Source organism: Coloeus monedula (assembly GCF_965178545.1).
Source record: "Coloeus monedula genome assembly, chromosome: 3".
NCBI lineage: Eukaryota > Metazoa > Chordata > Aves > Passeriformes > Corvidae > Coloeus > Coloeus monedula.
In genome coordinates, this window is record NC_138783.1 from 53279232 (window position 1) to 53306187 (window position 26956).

Consider the following 26956-nt stretch of genomic DNA (forward strand, 5'->3'; position numbering starts at 1 on the left):
AAAAATCAATGTAATTTACTAACCTGTTTTTCATAGTGATCATTATGCTTAGGGAAGAGTATACAGGTTATGCAGCTGTGTCATATTTCTGTAGGATAGTTTCCTTGCCTGTTTGTGAATATACTAAGGACTTACTGAGCCATAACTTCTTTGTATATAATAGATCTCAATGGATGTTTTCTTGCATGAATATGTCAAATTGTTATAATTTATATAAAATGTTGGTATTCACAACATATCCTTCAGGAGGGAAGTGAACATTTCAACTCTGTTGTGTGGAAAGCTGGTTCCTTTTCTGGTTTGTGGGGTTTTATTGGTTTTGGTGGTTTGGGTTTTTTTGGTTTGTTTTGTTTAATAACTCTAGCTCTAGTATTTGAAAGACACCATGAAAATTTGTTTCCTAATTACCATTTTTCTGCTACCCCAGTTTTTTGTATTTCTGTCACATCCTTCCATACTTGTCTTTTTTTTCAAGCTACAGCCTTAGTAAGTTTAGGGGACGCATTTGATAGAAATAATTAATGACGATCCATCAAATGATTGAGTGACTGGTCTATTGAATGTGCTTCACATAAGCACTGAAGTAATCAAGGTGATGAAGCTGATACCCATTATTGCCCAACTGTGCAGTGTATAAATCCAAGTGTTTTTAAAGTAAAATCTACTGTGCTAAATACTATTATAATAAATTTCTCTTAGGATGCTGTAACTATAACAACCATATCCAGTTGACAAATACTCAGTCTCAAATGTGAACAGCTACTTTCTGGATACTATACATAAGTTACTGATAAGAAAAGCATAAGGTCTCGAGAGAGGTAAAGTTCAAAAAGGTGCCATTTATAATGTCACAGAATTACAGAAGAGTTGATGTTGGCAAGGACGTCTGGATATCACTTGGTCCGAACTTCCAGCTCAGGCTGGGGCACCTAGAGTTGCTTGCCCAGGACTGTGTCCAGGTGACTTTTAAATACTTCCAAGGGTGGAAGCTCCACAGCTTCTCTGGACAACGTATGCCAGTGCTCAGCCACCTGCACAGTAAAGAAAAAAGTGTTCCCTGATGTTCAGACAGAATCTCTTGTATTTCAGTTTTGTGCCTGTTGCCACAGAATTATGCTCAACCTTCACAACCTTTTAGTTTTTGATCTTTTGGAAAATACCATGACACTACCCTAACAGACAGATACCACAGCTTTGTTTTTTTGGAAGATATTTTCCAAACTTTTTGTGTTCTTGAGTCAGTTCTGTTAATACTGAATGCTGATGTTTGAGTTCAGTATTTCTGTGCATCCCAACAAAATTAATTCGGAATAAAATCAAACTCCTCTGTTAGAGGGAGTTTTGGTCTTAGAGATATTAGTACTTGAGATTTTTATAGTTAAGTACAGAGCACCTTTCATTTTGATTGCCAAAATCTTTACACTTGCATGCTGCTAGTCTCTTTAGAAATACCCCTGAAATATTGTTGTTAGTTAGTTACTGTGCAAGTAAAAATGAAAAAAAAAAAATCTTAAAAGAACAATTAATACAATCCTGTTGTATTCTGTATTTTAATAGAATGCAGCTTATGGTAATTCACTGCCAGTCTAGACTTTACAGTAAAAAGTATGGAACTTTTATTGTTTCCCCTGGGGAAGGAAAAAAAAGGTAGAAAGAATCCCCCTGAGAAACCCCCAAGCAGAAGAGCCTTCATACAATGCAGAATAGGTAATTAGATAGTTGCAAGCCACCATGTTCAGAGGAACAACAGGAATAGACTCAGTTTGGAGGAATACATTGTAGAAGAGTTATGCTTACATGCAGTCTAAATTGCCCACATTTCTTACTCATAGGTGGTTTGTGTTTTAGGCATTCAAGTGACTCTTGAATACTCCCTAGTAGTAGATATTACCACAGGCCTCTCATTTCAGATGGAGGCAGGAGAATCCTAAAAAATGTTTAAATTAAACTATTCCTATTCTCCGTAGCATTTAAGATGAGTTCAAAACAAAATGTCCTTGATGCCCTATGTGGACTCCAGGTAGTCTTTTATGGTCAGCTAACAACAGGGCTACAGGACTCAAAAATAGTGAAGAGTTCTAAGTCCAGAGCTTCCCTGAACAGGTTAGGTTGAGTCGCTTGCAAATTTTGGTTCTCCAGTGCAGTGAAGACTTCTGTATGGGAAGCAGCACTTCTTCTTTTCCTGCTTTGTTTCTTAATTCTTATTTTTCTTTCATGACCCTAAAAATCTCTTTTTTCCCCTCTCCTTCTGCCTGTTCTGTCTTTTTCAGTTTCTTAATTATTTTCTTTTAGTTATTCCCATTTTTTTTGGTCAATATTTTTTTTCCCTCTTTTTCCCCTGCCTGCCCTATTCTCTTTTGCTGTACAACTAGAATATGCTCAGTATTCATGCCTGCATGACCTAGGTAACACTGGAGACAGATATTTGTATATAGACCTTTGTATATACAAACACCCTGAAGAGCAAAGTTCACCTTTGTGTTGAAATAAACTTTATGCATTAAGTATTGTGAATAAGAGTTAAAAAGTATTATTTGGTTTTGGTCTGTGAATTAGATGCAAACTGAAAGGATTGAGGAAGCCTAATCTTAGTTGGTTCTCCCTGCAGCTGGCTCTGAGATGAAGGCACTGCAGCACATTGTGTTCCTTTGAACAGCAAATAACTCGGGAGAGTGGGTAGTGGCTGCTGATTTGTGTGTAGCCCTTTCACACATAGGCACGTGCAGTAATGGTGCAGTGATAAGTCACTGTCTATTCTGCTTCATAAGTGCATAAAGATCGACCCTGGGGTAGCTTTTTTGAGTGGAGACTTGTGTATACCATGGAGACAAGACATAGATGTCCAACTGTAAAGGCAGTCAGCACCATTTTGTTGTGTAGCCAGTATCTCCTGATTGAGATAAACAGTCAACATAGCTGGTTATTAGTTTCAAATATATCTAACTAGATACTGGTAGGAGATATATATGCTCTCATTTAAGTGAGGAATGTATTTGCCCAGGTGAAGTTTGTTTGTTGGGCAAAATACCTAATACTTTGATGTTCTGAATTGCTGCATGATGCTAGAAGTCTACTGCTGTAGAGGTGTGATTCTGCAGCATTGCAGCTGTTCTTGCTATTCAGTGCTGGGGAGGATTCCGGTATGTACAAGTATTAATCCATCAAATGATCTCATTATTTTTAAATTTCCAGTAACAGCAGAAGTCTGTAGGGACTGTAGGATTTTTGGAAAGCTTTTTGGGTTTGTAGTTTTTCTTTTTTTAAGAATACATATACCTTCATGTTTTCTGCCCAGATGCTTGGCAGCCCAGAAGCACTTTGGTTCAATTGGAACGTTGTAGTTAACTGGATGTTCTCTTTTTTAAATTTGTTCCTGGTTGAATTTATTTTTTAAAAATCAGAGATACATTGCATATAAAGTCATAGGAGGCTGGCTTTCGAAATTTATGACCTGAAGGATGTTTGTATTTGTTCATGATGCAGGTTAGAATTGAGCAGGTGATTGTTGCTGAGCCAGGAGCAGTTTTACTGTACAAGATTTCTAATTTGCTCAAGTTCTACCACCATACAATCAGGTATGCAAAATGAAAAAGTATGTTAAAAATGCCTTTTTTCCCTAGTTGTATATGTAACAATCTGCTAAGAAGAGTACTTATGTTGCTTAGTTGTTGCTCTGCACTATAGCATCAGGAAGAAACACATGTGATAACAAGCAGAAACCATTTACCCATTGCCATTCCTCAGTTCATATCAAAACTGCTTTGGAGTATAGCATCAATTTGCCACAATAACTCTTTCTTTATTGTTCTGTGTACGTTCAAATAGTATACAGAAAAACTCTACAAAGCATTTAAGATAACAAAGTCAAGTTCCCTTTGAGGAAATGTTATTAAAGGAAATTACTTCTGGGGTTTGTTTGTTTGTTTGTTTGTTTTTGTTTTGTTTGAACAATTGTGTTTTGATAACTTTTTGATAACTTTTTTTTCCTAATTATGCACTTCCATATCTCAGTGTTGAAGATGCACTGATCACCTTCCAAGCTTCCAGATGCCACCAGGAATAAAGGAACTGAAGAAAAGCCAGAGCTGCTAATTTATATATAATTTATATATTGTGGCATATGCTGTAGTTCATGTTGGTTAGAAAGAGCAGCAGCAGAAAAATCTTCCTCCACAGCCCTGGACTGAACTGCTGAGACTTGGAAACATTAATATTACTACTTGAGCTTCTCCATCTAAAATATTTTAGATGTCAGGCAGACTGGGATAAGTGGTTCTTGGGCACCTCCCACCTTATTTAAAATCCTCAATTGTGATGGCAGGTCTATAGTAGAACACATATAAGAGCTATTCCTAATTTTATTGTCCAAAAATCCTAAAAGATTTTGGTGTCATTTTTCTGTCTCCAAAGTTAGATTTTCCCTGTGGTTATAAAGCTTGATGCAATTGAAAATGTGATGTTAAAATGGAAAGTCTTAGTCAGTCTTGTCTGTTGGTCTCTGTCCTGTTAACAACACAATGTTTAAAGACCACTGAAGTACCTTCTACCAGCTGAATAGTTTCCTTTGTATAGAGAAGGTGCACCTCACTAGTGAAGGGAAAAAGCAGTTTGAGAAATGATCTCTTAAATGCAAGATTACAATCTGAAAATCGAGATACAGGTTTAGTCCTGTTATGACACAATGAATTTTCACTGCCAGTTTGTAGCTTAAAAGTGCAATTCCTATAGACAGAGGGAGGATATATCTGTGAGAGGAGCCTGGTCCTGTAGTGCCATTTAAGGGGCATGTGGTGTCTGTGCTGAGTGATAGTTTAACCCTTGGAACAGCAAGGCATGAATTCTTACATTTTTGGAGATGCCTAGCATCCCAGTGAAGAAAGGAGAGAGGTAATGCTATCCCTAGCAGGCAATATGATAGAATATTGTTAACTCTTTTTGTTACATAATTTCTTTTCTATAACAGAAGTGGATTTATAGCATAATAAAGCAAAAACCCAGTACTCTACAAAAAAGTTGGTGCAAGTTTGATAGCCTGTATTTAATATCTGCTTAATGAAATACTTGATGGTGCTTGTTCTTACAGTCAACTTATCTCTCAGCCATTATGGAGAACTGTTCCCTGTAATTGTTTGCTATAAATTTTCAACTTTGAAAATAATCTTATTTGAAATGATATTTAAATATCTGACTAGCATGTTGTTCCCCCTTTAGATTTGTTAAATAATCTTAATTTTGCTTTCAGTGGTATTGTAGGAAACAGTGCAGCCACACTGTTGACAACAATAGAAGAAATGCATTTGTTGAGCAAGAAAATATTCTTTAATAGCCTGAGTCTTCACGCAAGTAAACTAATGGACAAGGTTTGTTTCAAAATTGTACAGCTTTCATATTTCAAGACATGTTTCTTTTTCCCTTTGTCTAGTAAGACTACCAGGTAAATAGCTGTTTTATACGTCAGCTTTTCCTGAAACTGAAGTCTTGTGTTTTCTGTATTTTAGTTACGGACCTACATTACAAACTTGCTGTTTATATTTTAATTCTATTGATAGTGGGAGGTTTGTGGATACATGGCTAAAATCCTGCTGTTAGCAGTATTTTTCTGCAGAGCAGTTCACATATTTTTAAAATCTACGAGAAGCAACAAAATAGGAAATTTTCTTAAGTGTAATAGAGCAAAGTCAGGCAATTGAGCTGTATAGTTTGTATTAATGCATCATCAGATCAGTAGTTAATTGTGCATCGTTCCTTTTTTGAAGTTGCATTGTATATCCCAAAATGGTAAGCTAACTAAAACAAAATTCGGGCTTTTCTGTCTATTATAAAAATAGTTTTACCACATGAACATTGCTGTAACATTTGTAAATGCATTTCTAAATTATTTAACCTTCACCAAAAAAAAAAAAACCTCCCTGAAAAAATATGTTATTTTCCAGAAACTTCTTTGTGCAAAAGACTTATAATTTGCTGGCCACTCAGTCAGGTTTTCTGAGTTTTGTCAGTGTTGTTCTGTGGTCCTGAATGAGTTGTCTCATTCAGCACAGCCTGTCCGGTCCTAATTTCCTGTCTTTCTGCAGGGGCTGGGGAATGCCTTTCTCAAAGAAGCAGGTGTTCCTCCTGTTCTCTCCCAGATATCCCAGTGATTCATTTCAGTGGTTTCGTTTGTTCACTGGGTTGCTCCTTAGCTGCTACCACCCACAGTCTATACTTCTGAAGTTCACTTAATGCATTGTTCCTGTGGGGTACTTCCATTTGAATGCGGTGTCGGATCAATAATAGTTCCTTTGCTATTAATGCTTCTTCAAGGATCAGCTAAAGCTGAGTTCCTCAAACATGCAACGGGCAAGGACAACGTTAATTTTGCCAAAAAACGTTTTATTTACTAGTATGTAAGCTAAAATGAAATATTTGTGTAAGTTGTCCTAACGTGAAAAGAAATCAGTGATGTACCTTAGCAAAAATGTATGACTGCTCTTTGCTTACAAAGTGCTCAAGGAAAGACATTTTCTTGGCTTGAAAACATCTCTGTATTCATTTCTTTTCTGTTTATTTATCCTGTTGGGTATTACATCTGTACTCAAACAGGATCCATCATGATTTCCCTACTCACAGGAAAATCAGTTGTAACTCACTGTGTTTGCGGTTTTGTTTTGGGTGATACACTGTTTTCAGTTTGGAAATGTGTAGAATTCAGAAGAAGAATGATAAAGGAATTATGGTCCCCTAGTTCATAGTGTGTGTTCTTTCTATTGTCACTATGGGAAGGTTGTGTAGTTCTATTTGCCCCCTTAGTTCCCCTTCCCTCAGCCTGCAGTCTGGATGTCACCAGTTCTTGATGCTGTCATTGTTTTATAAAGTAGTCAAATTTTCTTTTACTGGCCTTAAATGAAGGCAGTGATTGCACTGCCACCTTCAGTGGTGTTTTATTACAAGTAATGAATGGCATACCGAGCCTACTATGTAATGGGAAAAGATCATAATATTGCTCTTTCTCATAAACACATTTATAAATTACGTCTGAAACGTTGACAATATTACATTGCCTATGTGCCCTATGAAGCTCTTTCCTCAGAATATAATTGAGGTCAAAAGCTTTAAGAGATTTAGAGGACTGTTAGATGTATGGGTAACAAAGGCTCCCACAATTATTTATTAATCTGCTTCAGGAGTTAACAGTGAGATAACTCTATATCTGAGAAGAAATCTTACTGTTCTAATGTGTAGTTTTTGTAACTGAGTTTTAGGTAGTCCTCTGTAGCACCTTATATTATTACCCTTTGTGAGTGGATTACTGAATTGATAGAATGATGTCTTATCTCTTCATGACTGAAATTAGTTTTGCTTCATAAAAAAATACAAAATTTATAGGCTGATTACCCTCAGAGAGACATTAGTTTCCATCCGATAAAGACCTTTTTTTAATCATAAATTTAATTCTCTTGTTACTTAGCTTTTTGCGTGTTAGTATACAGATAAGCAGGTTTTATGCCTTTTCATTTGTCTTTGTAAATTTAGTAGTGAATGTCACAATGCATTTACATTTTGAAGAAACTGAAGGTTGCTTTTTACCATCCTTTTTTTTAATGTGCGTTCAGACCAAAACTGTGTATATGTAATAGTAGGATTTTCTTCACATCCCAGCCTTTTTACCAGCTTTTTGCCAGCTGTGTATGCACTGCAGCTGCTTCCAGATTTTTTTTTTATTTTCAGAGAAGATTAAACCCCTGGAAGATGGACCCTTTGTGCTTACATAGGCAATTGCAAAGGCTTCATCACTGTTCCTGTTGTGCAGATAGAGAATATTCACTGGGAAATTTAGTAAATTACTTTTCACTTGAACAATCTGGAAATTGTGGTTTCTTATTTCAGTTTAGATTATGCATCTTAAGGCATTGATAAGCCTGTTTCAAAGAATATCAACTGTCCAATACTTTGATTAAAATATGATTCTTAAGGCAATTTGAATAACTTTGGAAATCGATTAAAATGCAAATGGATGTTCTTAAGTAAAAATACTTTTATTTCTATAGATTTAAATGCCTCTTCTGTTTAGATTATTGGAAAGTGGTGAATGGCCTGTCAGGTCGACAGTTTTAATGATCATTACTTCCTCAGTATCATCTCTTGTTGCTGATAATTTGCTTTTTTAATATCTACATTCTATGTAGTAGTTGATAGACCAGAATATGATTTAAGCAAATCTTTCACTTAAATATAGCTAGTTGGGAACATATTTTAGACAAAGCAGGTTTCATTAAATACGCTAACTCTTCAAGATCCCATCCTTAGGATGTAGACAAATGACAGGATGGTAATTTGATGTCCTCATCACCATAGACAATTTCATTCCCTAGATTATTGATTATCCTGAGTTGAGCATTGCCTTCAATCTGCCTGGGATTTAATTTTGAAAGCACAATGGGAAACTGAGACTTCAGGCTTTTCTTTCTAGGACAAGAAAATAGCTTCCTCTTCATATCTATTTTTGAGAAGAGTCCCATATTACATAAGGAGTGTCACAAGTGTGGAGGTGTATGGAAGCTTTTAGGCAGTCTTAGATCAGGATTTTCCCTCTTGGTTGTCAAGCCATCGGTGTAAATGATAGAGGGAAATCCCTGGTTACTTCAGAATACTTACTGCTTTGCCCAGAAGCACTTTGCTCTGAACTTTTTTTTCATTACATAAGAAAACCTCAAGCATCCTGGTTGTAAAATAGTCAGCAGCTCTCAACTTCAAGCTGTTTGTTCTGAGAAAGTTTTTTTTTATGGTGTTCTCACTTAGACTTCTCAGGTAGCTCTGTTTGAGCTGAAATCCAAGTGACAGAAATGTTTAGCAGACTGCTGGAAAGCAAGTCCATTGTTATCAAAGAAATGCAGTACACCAGGGAGTCTCTTTGGCTCTGACACTTCTTGAAACCTGTCAAGAAGCTTGGTAACAGAGTTGTTGCAAAGCCAGTTTGTTTTTAGGGTTTAAAATGCCATTCATGACTTTGAGATTCTTGGGCTGCTGTAGGGCTCAATGTTGACATCCTACAGAAGCTGTGCATCACCAGCCACCTCCTGTGTCACTGAAGGTTTGGTGCATCAGTTCTTACTGCAGACACTGTCTCTCCTTTGCCTTGTTGGCTCTTACCCTTCAGAGGCAGTGTTGGGCAGTCTTGCCAGTACTTTCTAGCTCTGGTAGGAATTGATGTGTTCTGGTTCTTGGTTGAACCAGAATGCTTGTTGGCCAGGATTGGTGTCCTTATGCTGAAAAAAATGTGTATTTGTTGCTTTTTAGCTTTTTTGGACCCAGCCATGGGTCTACCAATCGTGCTAGTAAAGTGGATCAGAATTATTGTTACAATCCTTATGTATCCTTTTACATGTTTCTTTTCACTGTGTGCTTATAAATCAAATATTTAGGAATTCAGGATTCTGCTTGTGTTACTCATTGTCTGCCCGTTACAGATGACCATTTTAGAGTTGATTATAAATCCAGGAGAAAATAGTGAATGAAAATAATTGTCAGAACAGCAGAAACGGTTCCAATGAAACTGGGAGTAAAGTTCAAAGTACTTAATAGACCAGAGTGGATGGACTGCTCTTTCAGCCATCTCAATATGGAAGTTGTTTAATATCATGAGTGCATTGGTGAGGCATTTAACGAGTGTGTTAGATATCAGCATGTTTTATTGGACCAGCTGTTAAATTAGGAGAGTGGGAATTTTCAAGCCCACATGTCCTTCCTCTGGCTTCACTAGTGTTCCAGAACAATTATTAAAGGAAAGAATAATTGTGAACATTTAATAAAATGGTATGAGAGTTATCATAAGGGCACTAGAGAAAGATTGCGCCAAACTCCAGTCATCTGCTGTCTGAGCTGTTAGAAGACTATTAGTAGAGTATCCCAAATTAAGTTTTGGGATTATTATTCCTTAATGCTGTTCTTTTTAGAGTAGATGTATGCAAATTAAATGCTGTGATTGCATTTTATTTTAAGTTTGTCTGTAAGAGAGATATTAAAATGTTGCATGGGAATAATTGTAAACTTGTCCTGCATAATTTGATTCCTGCCAGAATGAAACCTATTAGGTTTCTGGGAAATCAGATGTGGGGCAGATTGAATAAGACTGATTGTTGTTGTCGTGATCTGAATGCTGTTGTGCTTTTAGATGGATCCATGGGAACAAAGCAAAACTAGTTATCTTTTCTTCCAAGACCAACTTGATAGCTGAAAAGATAAGCATGCCATTAGGCATTCTACTTTGTTGACCTCTGTAGGATCCTAAAAGGACCAGAAAATCTTGAAACAGCTTCTCTGGTAGACATGCACTCAGGTTCCTTGGAGTGCTGGTGAATATTGTCTCATCTGAGGAGAATGGGCTTCTTCAGTTGATGCTGCTCAGTGTTAATTGACAGCATAAAAAATCCGTAACAGTTTTACAAGGTTCCACTCTGAAGTACTTTGGATCTGGCCCCTGCCGGTGGGGGTTTTTAAGAGGCTATATTTAAAGTTGATTAGGTTCTTATAAAAGCCACTAGCCTTCCATTTGTTACTCATAGGTAGGGCTTTCTCTGTGGAATTCTGTGTTTTAAATTACCATCTTGTTTTATTTGGTAGTAGTATCACGGAATTAAAGAATGGATGAGTTCAGCAGGAAACTCTAGAAACCATCTAGTCCAACCATCTTGCTCATGATACAGTGTCAGCTAGAGTAGGTTGCCCAGGACTTGCTCCAGCTGGGGTTTCAATGCCACCAAGGACAGAGATTCCAACACCTCACTGTGCAACTGCCTCCAGTGCTTGACTAACCTCACAGTTAAAATTGTTTTCTTGTGCCTTAATCTGTGCCCATTGCCTCTTGACCTGTTACTGGACACCACTGAGAAGAGTCTGTCTCTGTCTTCATCCCTCACTTCACATATTTATAACAGCCCCCCTGAGCCTTCTCCAGAAAGAACACAGCCTCTCCTTGTGTAGGAGGTATTCCATTCCCTTCATGAACATTGTAACTGTTAACTGTCTAATGTTCAAGTAGCATAGTATATAAAGTTCTGATCGACTGTACAGTATTTTCAGAAGAAAATCTGCCCTTTTTTAAAATGTAACCTTTTTTGTAAATGAGAAAGGGAAACAACATACATGTACATGCTTCTTGATTGTTGATACTGCCTTTTGTTTTTTCTGTGTTTTCCTTTGCTGTTTGTAAAATTCTATAAAACATCCTTTGAGGTACTTGCTGTCGTAGACAGAGAAACTTGCTCTAGATTATATGTTTGGAGGGAGATTGCTGGCTTAGTATCTGTTCCCCACTGATAATTACGCAGAAAAGAAGATAAAAATTTTTGTACTAAAGCTTATGTACAACTTTCAGTATCCATTTCATAATTCATTTCAATTTTATATATTGGATTTTAAAAATGGGTAGTTTCTTGGGTTTTTTTGAAAGGCTGAAGAACTGTTTGACATCATTTCTGTATGACTGAACTGGTAGTTAAAACCAATTAGATACTTGATACTGTGATAGAGTATGTTTTAATGCAGTTGAACTCACTGCTGCAGAACTTCCCTAATGATGTTTTAGTTAGCTGCTGTCTAGCTTGCATCTGAAAGAGGTACTTCAAAAGTAGAGCTCAGCATGTATTTGAAACCTATTTTTCTGGAAATAGGATCAATTATAATGATCTCTTAGTGCATGTAAAACATTCAGGGAATCAATTATTTTTTATTAGAATAGTGATTATTGTTCATGAGTTGGAGTCTCTAGGTTCCTCTATAAATTTGAAGTGTGTGTTTTTAAATTTTCTTTTCCAATTCTGAAAAAAAAAGCCCTGACTTTGTATTCATGTGTCAAAAGTTTGAATTTTCCAAATTAATATAGCACTACTTTGATTCTCGTTCCACTTACTGATAATTTTGTCTCTATTGCAATAGTCAGGAATTTCAGAATAACCCAAATAAAATCTAGTGATCTAAATCTTTTTTCCTTGCCATATTTTCTTCTTCCATTGCTCTTACAAGGAGACAGTGGACTGTAAAGGAACAGACTAAGTGCAAGATGAAGCTAATTTAAGAGCTTCTGAGCACTAGCTACTTCAGGAGACAAAAATTCTGTGCAAAGCAGCCTGAAATTGTCATTGCCATGATCTGTGTGTGTGTTGGAAGTAAAAACTCCATCAAACTCTAGTCTCAAAGTAACCCCAAAATATCCCTGAACATGGTTCAGTTCAAGTCTGAGAACAGTGTGTTCAGGACACAATCAATACCCCTAATAATAACAAGAAACAAGAAGAAAGTCATTCAGTGCTGTAAACACCAGTAAACTTTACTACTGATCAGCACTCAGTGCCTCTTTTCGAATTTCGGTTACTTCATCGCTAGAATGTTTGTTTCATGCTTTCAAGACCACTTGGGCTGAACAACTTTTCTCTGAACCTATTAGATTTAATTTTCCCTTAGTTGCTTGAGTTCAGTATACTCTCTCTTGGAAAGTGAGAATAGAGGAACACTTTATATTCAGAAGGATGAAAAAGGTTTTCGTTAAATCTCTCTTGGTAACAGTGGGGGGCCATGTATGGTATCTCAAATGTTTCGAAACACGAAGTATGAAAGTTCGGCCTGGTTTCAAAGAGGGAGAGCTGGTTTTTTTCTTTCTTTGCTGGCATGTTCATCAGGTATAGATTCATTTCCAGAAAGCTCTGTAATGTTATGCTCTGGATATGTTTGTTGTGCTCTCCTTGGTTTCTTTGGCCATCAGCCTGTGCCCCTTGGATTTTTATTTTTTTTTATCTTAAAGATTCAGACATCCTTATTACTATGCTATTTATCAGTATTTCTCATTTGGGAAGCTATGGAACATGTTGCCCATGACTTGGAGCCACCCAAAGCTGCTGCCTTTTCTTTTGAGCTGGAGTCTTAAGGGCACTGCAGAAGTGCATGCTGCATTGCTCTGCTGTGGCCAGGTACCCTGACTGAGACACGTGGGCCGGTCCCATCCAAACTTACTGCTCCCTTCCTCCTTCTGGAGACATTATGCCTTTAAGTCTTAACTTACTGTGTATTGCTGAGGGTTTCCTGACTCCCACATGATCCAGCCACATCTGTCTTTGCCCTTGGATGGGCAGAAGAGAGGAAGGTGGGAAGTAGATTTTTGGCAGAAGGAAATGAGGTTGTAGTAAGGGTTTGGAGGCCACAGGAAGACAGTTTGAAGTAGCATTGGAGACAAAAAGATGCAGCTGTGCTTGGAGTGGAACCTAAGAAATGTGCGTTGGGAAAAAGAAGTGCTAGATTTTTCTATAAACATTTTATAAAGTATTTAATGAGTATTTGCCTGTTACAAAGAAAGGGCTAAATAGAGTATGTGAGCCTGGGTTAAAAATAGCATAGAATTTCAGTCCATTTCAGAGGATCCAATTTTCATAATTTGATGTGGAAACTACATTTTTTTTCTCTGATATACACAAAATTTCCTCCTTTGTTTTTTAAACATCTACATTACCAGCTTCTTACCTTTGGCATAAGCCTGCATTTCAGTTTGTGCAGTCTCATTGCAGTTCATGTAGGTTTACTTGAGTTAGCTTGTGTCCAGTTCATTTGTGTACTGGCAATTGAAGTACAAGATTGCTGGAGATTAAAACTGTTGCATTTGTGACTACAGCTCTCAGACTTACCATCGTGGGCTGTGCAGCCTTGTCATGAACTGCTGCAGTAAGGCTCTCATTTCCCAGAGCTCTGCATGCACTAGATTCTGAAGTGTTTACAGGAGGTCCTGCTCAAAGTGAACTCAGTGGTGCCAACAAGGTGGCTATTCTTTGGCACCTAATCTAGTAAATGTACTTTTTTCCAGTACCAAAACCAGTAATGTTTGGGACTCTCCAGATGGTAAAATAGGCATAGTCTGAATGAAAGGAGAAATTCAATGTTCAATTGCTTATTTTGCACTGAATGAGATGGTTATGCTGAAAGTTGCAGGCAGTTATTGTCTGAAATGTGCTAGATTTGTCCAGTGTCAGATTAAAGTTTTTCTCTGCATGCCTGCATGTAATTTTGTTATTAGCTGGTTGCATTTGTGCTAACAGACTGTATGGTGTTTGCTGTGAATGAAATTAATAAAAAACCCCACAAAGAGATAATCTTGTTCTTCAGGTTGAGCTCCCACCTCCTGATCTTGGCCCAAGCTCTGCTCTAAATCAGACACTTAACTTGCTACGGGAGGTTCTGGCATCTCATGACTCATCTGTTATTCCACTGGATGCCCGTCAGGCTGACTTTGTGCAGGTACAAGAATGTTTGACTGCTTTATGTGTGTGAAGAGGAGGGAGAGGGGCAAAAAAAGAATGTGTAAGTTAGTTTCAGTGCACAAAAGATAGATGGAACATTAATCTTTTTGTCTGGTCCCATTTTGGAGCTCTCTATCAAACCAGAGTTTGTAATGTGAACAAGAGGGTGACTAACAAAATGGATAATTACAGTTGAGTATGGAGTGCTACTCTTAACACAGTATCTAAATTCTGTTATCCAATTACTACTCCATTAAGTAAATACACCCTCAAGATTGCACAATTACCAATTATCTAATCTGGGTTATTCTTCCTCCTGCTAGGCTGGAATCTGTTCTTCTCAGGTTTTTATACTTTACCCATCACTGCGGTAGGTGATCACCTGCTGACAAATCCAGTAGAAAACTGCTTTCACAGTTGGAAACTCTCATTCCTCTTTATTGTGCTTTGGGGAATAAATACGTGATAGAATGAGGTTAGAAGCCTCGTGTGACATGATTTCCTCCCTCCCCTCCCTCTTCTCTGTTTGCTATTTTAGGTTCTGTCTTGTGTGCTAGATCCGTTGTTGCAGATGTGTACTGTGTCTGCTAGTAATTTGGGCACAGCTGATATGGCAACCTTCATGGTAAATTCACTTTACATGATGAGGACTACTTTGGCGCTCTTTGAATTCACTGACAAACGTCTAGAAATGTTGCAGTTTCAGGTAAGCTTTAGCAGCCCCGAAAGAAAATGAACTTTTTACTGATTTTTGCGCACTGTAAGTTGTGATGTGCACATATTTATCTTAAAATCAACCCAAAGCCAACATTATCAAAATCGGGATGATGGGATAAGAGGGCTTCTTGTTGGAGACCATAAGCAGATAGCATCTTTCATTTTAAACAGACAAAAAATGATTAAAAGACTTGGGTTTGTTTCGTTCAGTTGCAGATAAACCCAGATCAGTGAACATTTTCATCATCCTAATCATTCTAATATTTATCTGCAAACTATGAGAAGAAGCAAATGGAAATTGAAAGCTCAGTCAAATGGCTGACTGTATTCCGTCATATAATTAGCACTAGATCATCATCTATTTTGTACTAGAATATAGTGTAGTTGAAGTTACAGCTTCAGTCCTGCTTTCTGCCTGTCTTTTCTCATTTGTTTGGTTTCCCCTCACATCCCAGGCTAGTAATTCATATGTGGTACAATTTTGAAATGGAAGTGAAAATTCAGAAACTGTTGACTTACAAAATCTTGGGCACTTCCCATTTATATTTTACTTCATGAATATGCCTGCAATATATCTCAGGAGAGCTTTTGGAGCTGGGGGACTTGAAAAAGGTCACAGCTTCTTATTTTAAGGGATCAGCAAGGATTGTCTGTGAGCCATTTTTCACTTTCTGCTCCTAATCAGAATTTCTAGCACCTTTTAGCTCTGAAACAAACAGGCAACCTCACCAAACTGTCTGAGGTATTTCTAATTTCTATTATCAGAGTTCCTTTCATAGGAAATGCTGCAATTGATTTACTCTTCAGAAAAGCAGTAGAGCTGAAGCTTACACATTTAATACCATTTACTTTCTTCAAACATATTACAAATACAGGAACAGACTGAAAAAAACCCCTTTAAGATTATACATAAGTAGGTTATTCAAGTGGAGTTAGAATGGCATATTTATTGCGAGAAACATTTTCCATAGAAAAAGAATTCACTAAGAGAGTTAAAAACTCCAAATTGAAATATTAAGATTTCCCTCCTGATTTAAAAAGGAAAGTGTGTTCTTCTAAACAATTATAGGAAGCAAAAAGATGAACTCTTAATGTATCAGAAAAAGTCTTACATTTTAGGAGACTTTGATATGTTGCAATTTTTTTTCTTTTCTTTAGGATTGGAAGAAAAAAAAAGTTAGGTAGTTATCTGTAAAAATGAAGTAATAGTGTATGTATACCCAAATGTCTTTCTGAGACTGCTCAAACTGAAAACTGATTGCTGCTGCTGTGACTGGATTAAGGGATTAGGTTTTCCTGCAAAGTGAAGATTATATTAAGAATGTAAAATACTCTTAAAACTTTTTTTGTATGAAGATAATTAAAACAAAATGGATAACTGTAATTTCATTGTCTATTGTTCTTTCAGTTAACTTTTTTCAAATGCATGTTTATCAGTATTGAATTTAAAATCAATTCTGAGTATGATTTAGTTTCAGTTTTATTTTCCTTACAAAAGACTGTCTCCTGTTTATTGTAAAACTGCCATGTTATTGTCAGTATTTTCAATAAATGGTGAATGATTTTTATCACACATTTTCAAAGAATTATAGCAAAATAAAATTATATAGGAATTTTTAAGATCAAGGCTATAATCTTCATTTTTGGTGGTGTTGTATTTACAAATACAAAAAAAATAGGTTCTTTTATTAGTCAGACCTGAAAGAACTCTCTGCATTTTTATTATTGGTTCCTTGTAATATGAAAAATGTGAATGGATAAAATAATTATGCTGTACATATTTGTAATATTTCCTTGTTTGTTGATCACTCTCCTTATTTGTGTTTTTTTCTTCTTGTGTTTCTAGACCTTTTAACCCCAGAACTCGTTACATTTAATATTCTCACACACTCTTTATAAATACCTTATGCTTAACATTTCAGATTGAAGCTCATTTAGATACACTCATAAATGAGCAAGCTTCCTACGTGCTAACGAGGGCTGGTCTGAGTTACATTTATAACGCTCTGCAGCAGCACAAGCCAGAGCAGGTGAGCTTACAGAATTTAAGTGTTGAGGGGGTACCACACACTTGCCAACTAGTAGAATTTTGGCACTAATGTTTTTGCAAATTAGGCTCCCTCTGAAAGCAAAGATTCAGTAATGTCTGTTGGTTTTTCACATGGGACCAGGACTATTAGACAAAGGCAGCTTGCAACTACAGATTCCCCCTGCACTGTGTGTTCAGCAGGCCTAGCAGGGTTGGTGTGCAGCAGTCCTGTACTGCTTGTCTGGTGCATACCAGCGCTTCCATGGTGCCTAGAACATACTAGACCTGCTGTGTATGTACACAGCATTCATCTTCTTCATTGCTTCCGGTAGCACCCGCATGGAGTCCATAGATAGCTGCATGCATTTGGTAATTGCTGCTTTTTTCTTTAGTGGAAAACTGGCAGATGAGTTTAGTAGTAGTTTGAGAGAGTTTCTTCCTTCGTCCTTACTTGTTGCTGTAGCTATTCTAGTACCAAGACAGTGAGATTCTCAAAGTGAAAACTTGAGATTTCTTAGAGGAGCTGAAAACTGGAATTCAGAGCTCACGCTCTCCCTTTCTTGTGAAGCACAGTTGCAATGTGGTAGGTGTTAATACAGTCCTTCTTCCCTTCAGCTGTGCCTGTGTCCTTTTGTGATCTTTTGTAGAAGTGAAAAACAGTGTTTTCTGGAGGAAGCGAACTCTATTGGAGAGCTTTATGTTGTTTCTTCAGCTAATAATTTTGCATAAAGTGCCCAAACTCAACAGACTTTTAAGTGTAAAGATGAATAAATAAATGTATAAATAATCTGGTTAATAACTCAACTTAGTTTTCTATTCATGAGCCTATCTCCTGTTTTAAAATCAATTTCAAGTGTCTAGGGCAGGTTGTTAATGGAATGTAGCAATTTTCATTTCTGTCTGTGCAGCTGCCTGGCTGCAGAGGTGATGTCGCAGAATTTTCTAGGGGTCTAAGCAGCATTTGTGCATGGTATTGCCATACCAGCACAGAAGGCTTACTGGGAAACAGGTCTGAATTCTTCACAGCCCAAGAACAGATAGAGCAACATTGTTGTCTCTTAAGTCTGGAATACCAAGAGGATGTAGCCAGTTTGCAGTTCAGTTTTTATTCTAGACCTTGTAGAAGGCTAGTTTTGGCTTTATTTAATAGTGAAGAAGGAAAAAAGGATTTGAAAGGACATATTAAGAATTCCATATTCTCAGCTTTTAATTTGAGGGAGTGGTAGAATACAAATGAACTGTTAACAGCACTTTAGTACTGAAATGGTTATACAGTTTACAAACACTTAAGATCCTGTAGCAGGACCAAATAAAAAGTAACTACTGAACTGATTACAGACTTTATTATTTATCTTTTTCTATATGTTAGTATGACCTTTTTTTATCCCTCTGTTTGATTACTGATTCTTAGGGTCCTCTTTCAAATTTGTCAAGTATGGATTCTGTGTCCCTGAAGGTTGCAATGGTAAGCATTTTTAACTTTCATATTATGGTGGTGATGCTGTGACATGGTAAAGAATACTGTTAATTATGTGATTAGAAGATACTCATCTGTAGTAGAAGATATTAATCTAATCTGTCCTACTCTTTAAGAATAGCTGAATTACATGTCTGGGAATACTTTCTTCATTTGTAGTAATTTGACCACTTGAAGTAATAAATAACATAAATTATTTCTGAAGGGGTAGTAATAGAATATTAGTTTCTAAGCCTTGAGAAGCAGAGCTTTACTTACAAGAATGCTGTCCCATGAGTCATCTTAAATTGCTAAAAGCAAATACTTAGCTCTAATTAGTTTTAGTCACCAAAGTTTCTTTTTTTGCCTCTATGCTTTGAAATATAGGTTCTGCCATCATTTATAATCTTTGTCCTAAGGCTTTGATTTTATGCAAATGGTTCAGTTTTACTCAGAAGTTCAATTCTGGGTGTATGTCACAGTTATGTTTTTTTAAGTTGAAAGCTACAATATATTTTAAAGCAAATTATCAGCTGGTATTTTTTCTTAGTGTGTGTGAAGGCTATTTTGCATAGAGATAGCAATATCACAGTTCAGTAGGCAATAATATATAATCTGTCATTCTTCTTGCTTAGCTGAGTTTAGCTTTATTCTAAAAGTTTAACTGTAAAGGCCTGCTCATACAGCAGTATATGTACACACCCATGGAAAAAAAGGGGATTTTAAAAGAGTTTTTAAAAAACTTGTATGTTGAATGCATCCCAATTATGGTAGTGTAGCATATTTTTTTCTGTTCAGGTTTTAAACCAGCAGTTCCCAGGCTGGTTGGATGAACAGAGCTCTGGCACAGAGCACTCAGTGGTTTACTGAGATCAGCATGTGTTCTTATTAAAACTTAGGAATTTTGCATTTAAAATATCTTCTATTTATCATAGTCTTGTAGATTAACAATGAATTTAAAGGCTGCAGCTTGGGGACCTTCTCCTTGAATTACATATATGCAAGTCTGTTATCTACAGTAGTACATAATAATTTCCCTTGAATAGTTAAGAGAAGAATCCAACTGTTTTATTTTGTTCATTACTTTACTTAACGTCTGCTTCTGTGAACACACTTAAACCAGAATGGAACCAAGTATGCTGAAATCAAACCCACATAAATCCAATCTATCAGCCTAATCTATTGGCTTCTCAGGATTTAAACCAGGGGGAGTACTTGCAGGCAGATTCACTGCCTCCCATTTATGCTTGAAAGTTTTCCAGGTCCCAGCCTTTTAAGCTGTTCATATGCACTTGCAAATGCGATGCTTGCTAGGTCCATACCCCTCGCAGCAAAAGCTCCCTTGCTTTCCAAACAAGGGCAGAAAACCAAAAAAAGTTAATTTGTGAGAGCTGTGACTTCATTATTCATTTTTGCCTATGTTTTATATGGTGGAGGGATGTGGATTTTAGGATTTACCAGCTTGAGAATATATTCATTCAGTGAATGAATGAATAGGAAGTTTGCCATCATTGGATAAACTTACTTTGGGCCTTGTCTTAGTGAATAATTCCAAGGATGGAGATTATACCGTTTTTTTGGATAATCTGTTCAATGTTTGATGACATTCCTGATGAGAATTTTTCTTCTCATTATCTAATCAAAATGCTCCTTAGTGTAATATGTGTTCAGTATTCCTTGTGTTTTCACCTGTGAGAAGACCTGGTTTCATCTTCTCAGTAGTCACCCATTTGACCACACAGTCACAGAATGGTTTGGGTTGGAATGGACCTTAAGGACCATCTTCTTCCAGCCTTCCTGCCATGAGCAGGGACACTTTCCTCTAGACCAGGTTGCTCAAACTCCTATCCAGCCTGGCCTTGAACACTGCCAGGGATGGGGCAGCCACAATATTTCTGATCAATTGTTGAAGACAGGAGTAATGTTTCTTCTTAGAATCAAAGCACTACTCGTTTTATCACTATATTCTGTGGGAGAAGAGAAGTACTCTTAGAAGCAGTTCAAGAAGCCTGAAGTGGGTGATTTGCTCTTTGTTTTTCTTAACATAAGCAGTGACTCCCTGCCAAAAAGTAAAAAGAAACATGCAAAAAGAATCAGGCAACATGTCTAACTTGGACAGAGTAGATATCTCTCCAGAGCTGTCTTATATTCCCTCTGCATTGAACAGACTCAGTGTGATCTTCAGTGATGTATAAGTACCTGCACCAGCTGGATAGGAAGCTTAGATGGATAATTATAAAAGCTGGATTCTCATTATTTGCCCTCCACTCATATTCCTCAGAGTCAGGAACAAAATTTTGGAGGCAGAAGTGCTGAAATCAGACATTTGTTTTGGATTATTAAGTTCTGTCTTTTAATGTAATCGGAAATGTTTTCAGAAATTTGTGATTTTACCTATTTTTGCAGAACAGCAAGTTGTTAATATGTTGATCTCATATTCTCATAGGCTCAGTTTGATCGCTATCTGTCTGCTCCAGATAGTCTGTTAATGTCCCAGCTGAATTTCCTTCTGAGTGCCACTGTGAAGTAAGTACCTTACCTCTGAATTTCTATTATACCTGAATAATGCTCACAAAGATGAATATGATAAGTTTTAGTGAATCATGATGAGAATTCAAGTTATCAGCTGTGATGATATTTGCGTTGTCCTTTAGGTCACAGTTCAGTTTTGTTCTGACTCTCCTCTTTTGAACAAGCAGTGAGGAGTATGTAATTCTGTAACTTTCTGAAGTAGTTACTCTTGATTTATGAGGCACCATCAAAATGAATTACATTAATCTATTTTGAACGTGTTCTGCTGTGTCAGCATTTTTTTGTCAACTTAGTTGTATATTGTTTTAGAACTATTTTGTAAGCTTGTCAAAGACAGGTGAAATACATAATTCTCCAAGATTTCTTTTATCCCCACTGCTTTGTCAGTTCTAGAATTTTCACCTTTGTTGTCTTCTGCTGTAGAATATTGGCATTCTTTCTCATTGAATATTGTGCTGAGATTATTTTACTTTTCACCTAATATATTTTTTTTAAGAGATTTCTTCTTTGAAGTATGAAAGTCAGAACTTTATTATTTATCTCTTACCTTGTTTTTTGGATATAACTGAACCCTAAAGCTAGGGAAAGTGCCACGAATTTCTTTCCAATTAAGTGTGAACCACATGAAGATTTTCTGTAGTACTTAGACAATTATATGTTGGACTGATCAAAAACTTTCCTTGACATTATTTTTCACACTTTTGCAAAGAATGCAGGTTACAGAATATACCAGAAACTAAGACAAGCACATCACATTTTACATAATGCAATAGTATATTCATACTAGTACTTCTCCTCGGTGGGATTGTACTACAGCGTCTTGCATTTACAAAATGACATATGTCAAGGGAAAAATAATTACTGTTGGGAATCAAATAGAACAGTTCAGTTGGAAGGGACCTACAGTGATCAGCTAGTCCAGCTGCCGGGTTCTCATCCTTCATTTCCCAGGTTCTCCTTATCCAAAGACTTCCAGTGTTACACCATACAGGTGGAGCATGGCTGGGAATGCTGGTGCTTTTCAGCTGGCTTTGGGTGTCTCTGCCAGATTTACCATTCCCACAGCTCAGCTGGCAGAGCTGACCCTGTTGTGGTAGAGCTCTACTCTCTGTGCAGATCAAACAGGGTAGCTTGACCAGTAATGTCAGTGAAACATCACAGCCTCTGCTTCTCGGTGTCAAGGCATTAAATCTGTATTTTAGCTCTTGATATATTTTTTGAATGTAGGTCTATTTAAAAACCATAATAACAGTAAAGGTATTTTGAAAGCCTCAACTTTTCATTGCTAGCACAGAGGCAATTTTAAGAGGTAGATGCCATGCTACCATAAAGACTCTGTCACTGTGAAATTACTTGAACTAAATAATTCCTTCTGTCAGGTGACCCAAGGTGATGTAGGCAGTCTTAGCTTTATCCCATTGATAAGCTTTTTAAACCTCTCAGCACATTTTAAACCAAATTCATATTACCTTGCAGAAGTGGACAGTTGAGAGGTAAGAGGGAAGCGTTGTGTGAAGGTGATGGCTATAGCTGCTACAGCTCAACTAACATGCAGGAGTTTATTAACCTGCTATAATCAGTGCTATAGGTCAGATTCTGCTCAGAATTAAAACAAAATAAATAAGTTAACTCATTAGCCTTCAAACACATAGCTTTAAACCCAAGAAATCCTTCTAAAGTTAAAATACCCTTTTACAGAGATGCTTGTAGAATCACTGTCTTGATAGTCAATATTTTCGATGGTAAATAAGCCTTGAAAATTCAAAATTTTCTCAAAATTGAAGCAAAACATTTAACCAGTGCTATAATTTTAGTCTCTGGCTATAGTAGTTGGAATTTTCAATTTTGAAGATATATTCCTTGAAATTAGGTCTTTGGTTCTCAGAATCAGACCACATGCTTTTGATAAAGGACCAGTGTATTACATACTCATTGGCAATATCATTTAACCTCTGCAATTGTGAAGAACATTCCTTCCAACATTACTAGTGCATGCTTTTGTCTTTCAAATTCCTTCACTCATTTAAAAAGTCTAAAGCTATGTATTCATATGGTTGTTGGTCTTGAAAAGCTCTTTTCATTCGTGTTGGATCACAGAAACTGAATGCTGGAATTACTATTTTTAGCAAGTGCTGCCATTTGTGTTAGTGATAAATGTATCACGTTGTTATGGCAACTGAAATCCTAATGTACTGATTAATGACACTGACATTATTTGATTGAACAACACATGTGATGCTGTTCAGTCCTCTGAATATTTTAACAAACTTTTTTATTTATGCATTTGGTTCAGTAGTTTTACACAAATTCAGTGTGTAATGCTTTCATAAAAAATCATCATGCTGCACTAGCTTAGTGATCCCAGACTGAGGTCAGAGACAGTTGCCTTACCTGAACACTCTGAATATATTTGCCTTATAATAGTGGGTTTGGATTCGCCATTATAAGGGCAGTCTTTTTTTCAGGTATTCTAATAACCTAGTAATACTGGCAGTTGATGCTGTATATGAAAAAACTGGGTACTGTGTGTCAGAATAAAATGCAGATTTGGTCTTCTAATCTGCTTTCTCATATCTTCTGTTCCTTAATGTTTCCTGTAAAGACAAAGATTTTTGTATTTGATCTTTGAAATTTCTTTAACTTGTCAATTCCCAACAGTCTGTGAATTCAGCCGTGATTTTAGTGGATGCAGTTTTGTTGTCTTTGTTTCTCTGCTGCATATTACAGCAGGGCTGAATCTGGATTTGTGGTTACCTTGGTTTCCTCAGCTTCTGCTGGAGTTCCTCTTGCATGGGTTTGGCTGTAAAATAGTTGTAACTGCTGTTTCTAATAGATAAAAATGCATCTGCAACTGTAAACACCATCACCATGATGATTAAACTAATTCAATGAGTAATGTAAAATAAAATTACTAGGTTGTGTTAAAAAATTTTTTAACTTTCCAGTTAAATTTAGCGTTCAGTCTGTGTGCATTGTTACTCATTTATCTCCAGAAAAAAAAAAACAGGACACAGACTTTATAGCATTGTTGTGTTTTAAATCTCTGACCACTATCACTAGTTTTTGTGTGATTATGGAATCAGGTGCTGTCAAGATATAGCAAATAGAATATATTTGCTAGTAGAAAAAAAAAAAGTGTGTATTTACAAAGGACAGTAAGAATCCACTGGAGGTAGAAGGTAGATCACTAAGTTTATCAGTCTTTTAAAAGATACAGGGGAGTGCAGGTGGGAAACTAATGTACACAAATTAAATCCTTCTATTATTTTTTGCTTGATTGTAGAAATAAAGAAGCTCCTGTCTTGGGTATCAGGTCATATATGTGAGTTTGTCTGTGTGTGATAGAACGAGAGAAAGAAGCCTTTTTTTTTTTTAAACTTTGATCTGTTTTCACAGTTGAAATATAAGGCTTTTTAGTGTAACTAAGACTGATTTTTAATGTGTATTTTTAATGTATATCTTTAATTCCTTGTATGTAATACAGTTATATTCCCTAAAATTTTCAAATTGTGTTGTTTTGGTTTGGTTTTTAGAGAGCAGATAATAAAACAGTCAACAGAACTGGTCTGCAGAGCTTACAGCGAGTTATATGCAGCTGTGATGGATCCTTCAAATGAATACAAGGATCCAGAAACCATCCTACACAGATCTCCTCATCAAGTTCAGGCACTCCTTTCATAGTCCTGCATCCCCCAGATTTATCAGAATCCATAATTCTGTATTTCCTGAGTATTTGCATTGAATTATTTTTCTGCTTTGAATTTGGATGTGTAATTGCATAGTTAAAATATGTAGGAATGCAGTTTTCTTTTATCTGCTTGGCAGAAGTCTAGTCTTTCCCGTGTCTTTGAATACTTTCAACAGGTCAGAAAATAGAATATAGATTGAAAATTATTTTAATGTTTTTCTCTGATGGAGATGGACCTTGACAATGTGCAATCTCTTTGAAAAAGGAGAAAAGCTTTTTTCCTTGCTTTTCAAGGCTTAACCAGTGTCTCTTATGACCTCACCAATATTTTTATTTGCTCTGTAGTCTGTTCTCTCACTCTTTTTCTCAGCCTGCCATCAGTAAACACTGATAACTGAAATTTTAATACAACTGATACACTTTGAATGACTCATGCATCACTTTTGCAGCTCATAAATCATTTCAGAATACTTGATGCTCTTGCAAAGCCTGTTGATTAAATCTTTGAGGCAAAATTTGTGTGGTTTTTTTGCAATCTATTATCTGGTGTTTTCTGTCAGAAAAATAATTGTTTGAACTACATGCTTGTACATAACCTGGAACTTAAGGCTTTAAGTTATTTTTATAATTCTGTTTTACTGGAAGTTTGGTTTAATGCAGTTGTTTCCAGTAGGAATCTTTGTATCACTGGAAACTTGCTGATCTCCTAAGGCTGGGACCAGTAACAATGTAGGTTAGGAAAGTGGTTTGTACAGCAGTATGGCCATTCCTCCTTCACATGTACATGATTTTTGTTTTGCTTGGTTTTATGTACAGAAAAGGTCCATCTGCTCCAGTACAAGTATTCATTCAGTTCATAATCCACCAAGAGATTTCCATGGTTTGCATGATTCGGGATTTATGTGGGAGAGCTGGAGTGCATCAATGTCCCAGTCTGATGCATAGAAAGCCATAAGTGAAGCTTTCATTTCTCTCCTCCGTTGGTGCAAGCTGAAGGTTCCCTGTAGAAGCCCTGATAATATAGAGTTATGGTTCAGGAGCCTTCTGCTTCCAGGAAAAGAGGAAAATAAAGGGGGGGGGGAGTAGGACACTTGTTCTCTGTTGGGCCTTGTGATAATTTTCTGCAAATTCCTTAAACATAGTTATTTTTTAGGAAAGTGTTGTTCAAGAGAAACCTTAGGAAACAAAAAGTTAGTAAAATGGATTTGTGACTAGGGTTTTGTTTGTTTGTTTTGAAAGGATAATTTAAGCGAACTGTTTTGTTGGAAGCATTTCACTTTTTTCTTCTCTTTGTTACTGTAGGAGTGCCACGGAGTTATTACAGTCACCTGAGTTTACTCTCACATTATATGTGGCTTATTTTATGTGCGTCAAGGGGGAGATGAGCAGTCATTCATATTGAATAACTCATTTTACTTTTATTAGTAGTAATAGTGCATATATAAAATACATACTTGGTGGCAGCCAAGTCTGCAGTTTAGTGTATGCTTGCAGAAGAGCAAGACATAAAGAGCAGCAGCAATACGTTTTAGCCTCTTGGAAAACTCATTGCACAAAATGCATTCAGTGCGCTCAGAAAGCAGCTTCTGTGGTAATGCCACAATAAAGCAATAGCTCCTTTTCCAAATGGGAGTAATTTGTTGGTATAGAAAGTGTAAGTGTCCCTGGAGTTCTAGGTCCAGGCATAAATCTTTCTGTAAATATGAATGTTAGATTTATTCTGTTTAAAATCCCTAGACCTGTAAGACAAAAAATTCTAGAAGCTGAAAAAAGCTCTAATGGAAAATTACCAGGTAAGGCTCTTAATATTACTCAGATTTTGCACTGCCATAGTATACATTCAGGCGGCTGTTCCTTGTTGTTCAATAATGTTAATATTGCTTAATATGCCTGTAATTATTATCTAATATATGAAAATTACATCAGTTGTGAAAGGACTATAAGTTAGCTTGAGATGAGACTACTCATAAGAGTGAACTTTTTCCTGAAATAACACTCAACCTCAGTCTCCAAATTCAGTAGTTTGCATGAGGATTAGTCAGAAGTTACTTCTATCTTTGATTCCATGTAGAGACTTACTCATGATTTTGTCTTCTCTTGGTAAAAATGCAAAAGCAATAGAAGTTGTAATTTAGGAAAATTAAAGTCAATTGCTAATTTTGGTCTGTGAATTAAAGTTGATGACCAATGGTCACAATAAGAAAGGACATCAATAAAACCATTTGATTTACTGACTCTGTCTTCAATGTTGTTATTTCCTCTTGATTGCCTTCCTA

General features: G+C 36.5%; 1 protein-coding gene across 2 annotated transcripts in view; it reads left to right on the forward strand.

Moving 5' to 3' along the window:
• COG6 (component of oligomeric golgi complex 6) overlaps nucleotides 1-26930 on the forward strand; it is a 55360-nt gene extending 28430 nt beyond the window's left edge. The window contains exons 12-19 of one of the 2 annotated variants that reach the window (XM_082277576.1): nucleotides 3484-3575; nucleotides 5243-5360; nucleotides 14125-14256; nucleotides 14797-14964; nucleotides 16898-17005; nucleotides 18416-18469; nucleotides 20907-20986; nucleotides 24526-26930. In XM_082277576.1, coding sequence (XP_082133702.1) covers nucleotides 3484-3575; nucleotides 5243-5360; nucleotides 14125-14256; nucleotides 14797-14964; nucleotides 16898-17005; nucleotides 18416-18469; nucleotides 20907-20986; nucleotides 24526-24673 — 900 coding nt within the window. In that variant the 3' untranslated portion in view covers nucleotides 24674-26930. The remainder of the gene's footprint in view (nucleotides 1-3483; nucleotides 3576-5242; nucleotides 5361-14124; nucleotides 14257-14796; nucleotides 14965-16897; nucleotides 17006-18415; nucleotides 18470-20906; nucleotides 20987-24525) is intronic. The other variant, XM_082277577.1, reaches the window with a different exon arrangement.
• Nucleotides 26931-26956: the final 26 nt, after the last annotated feature.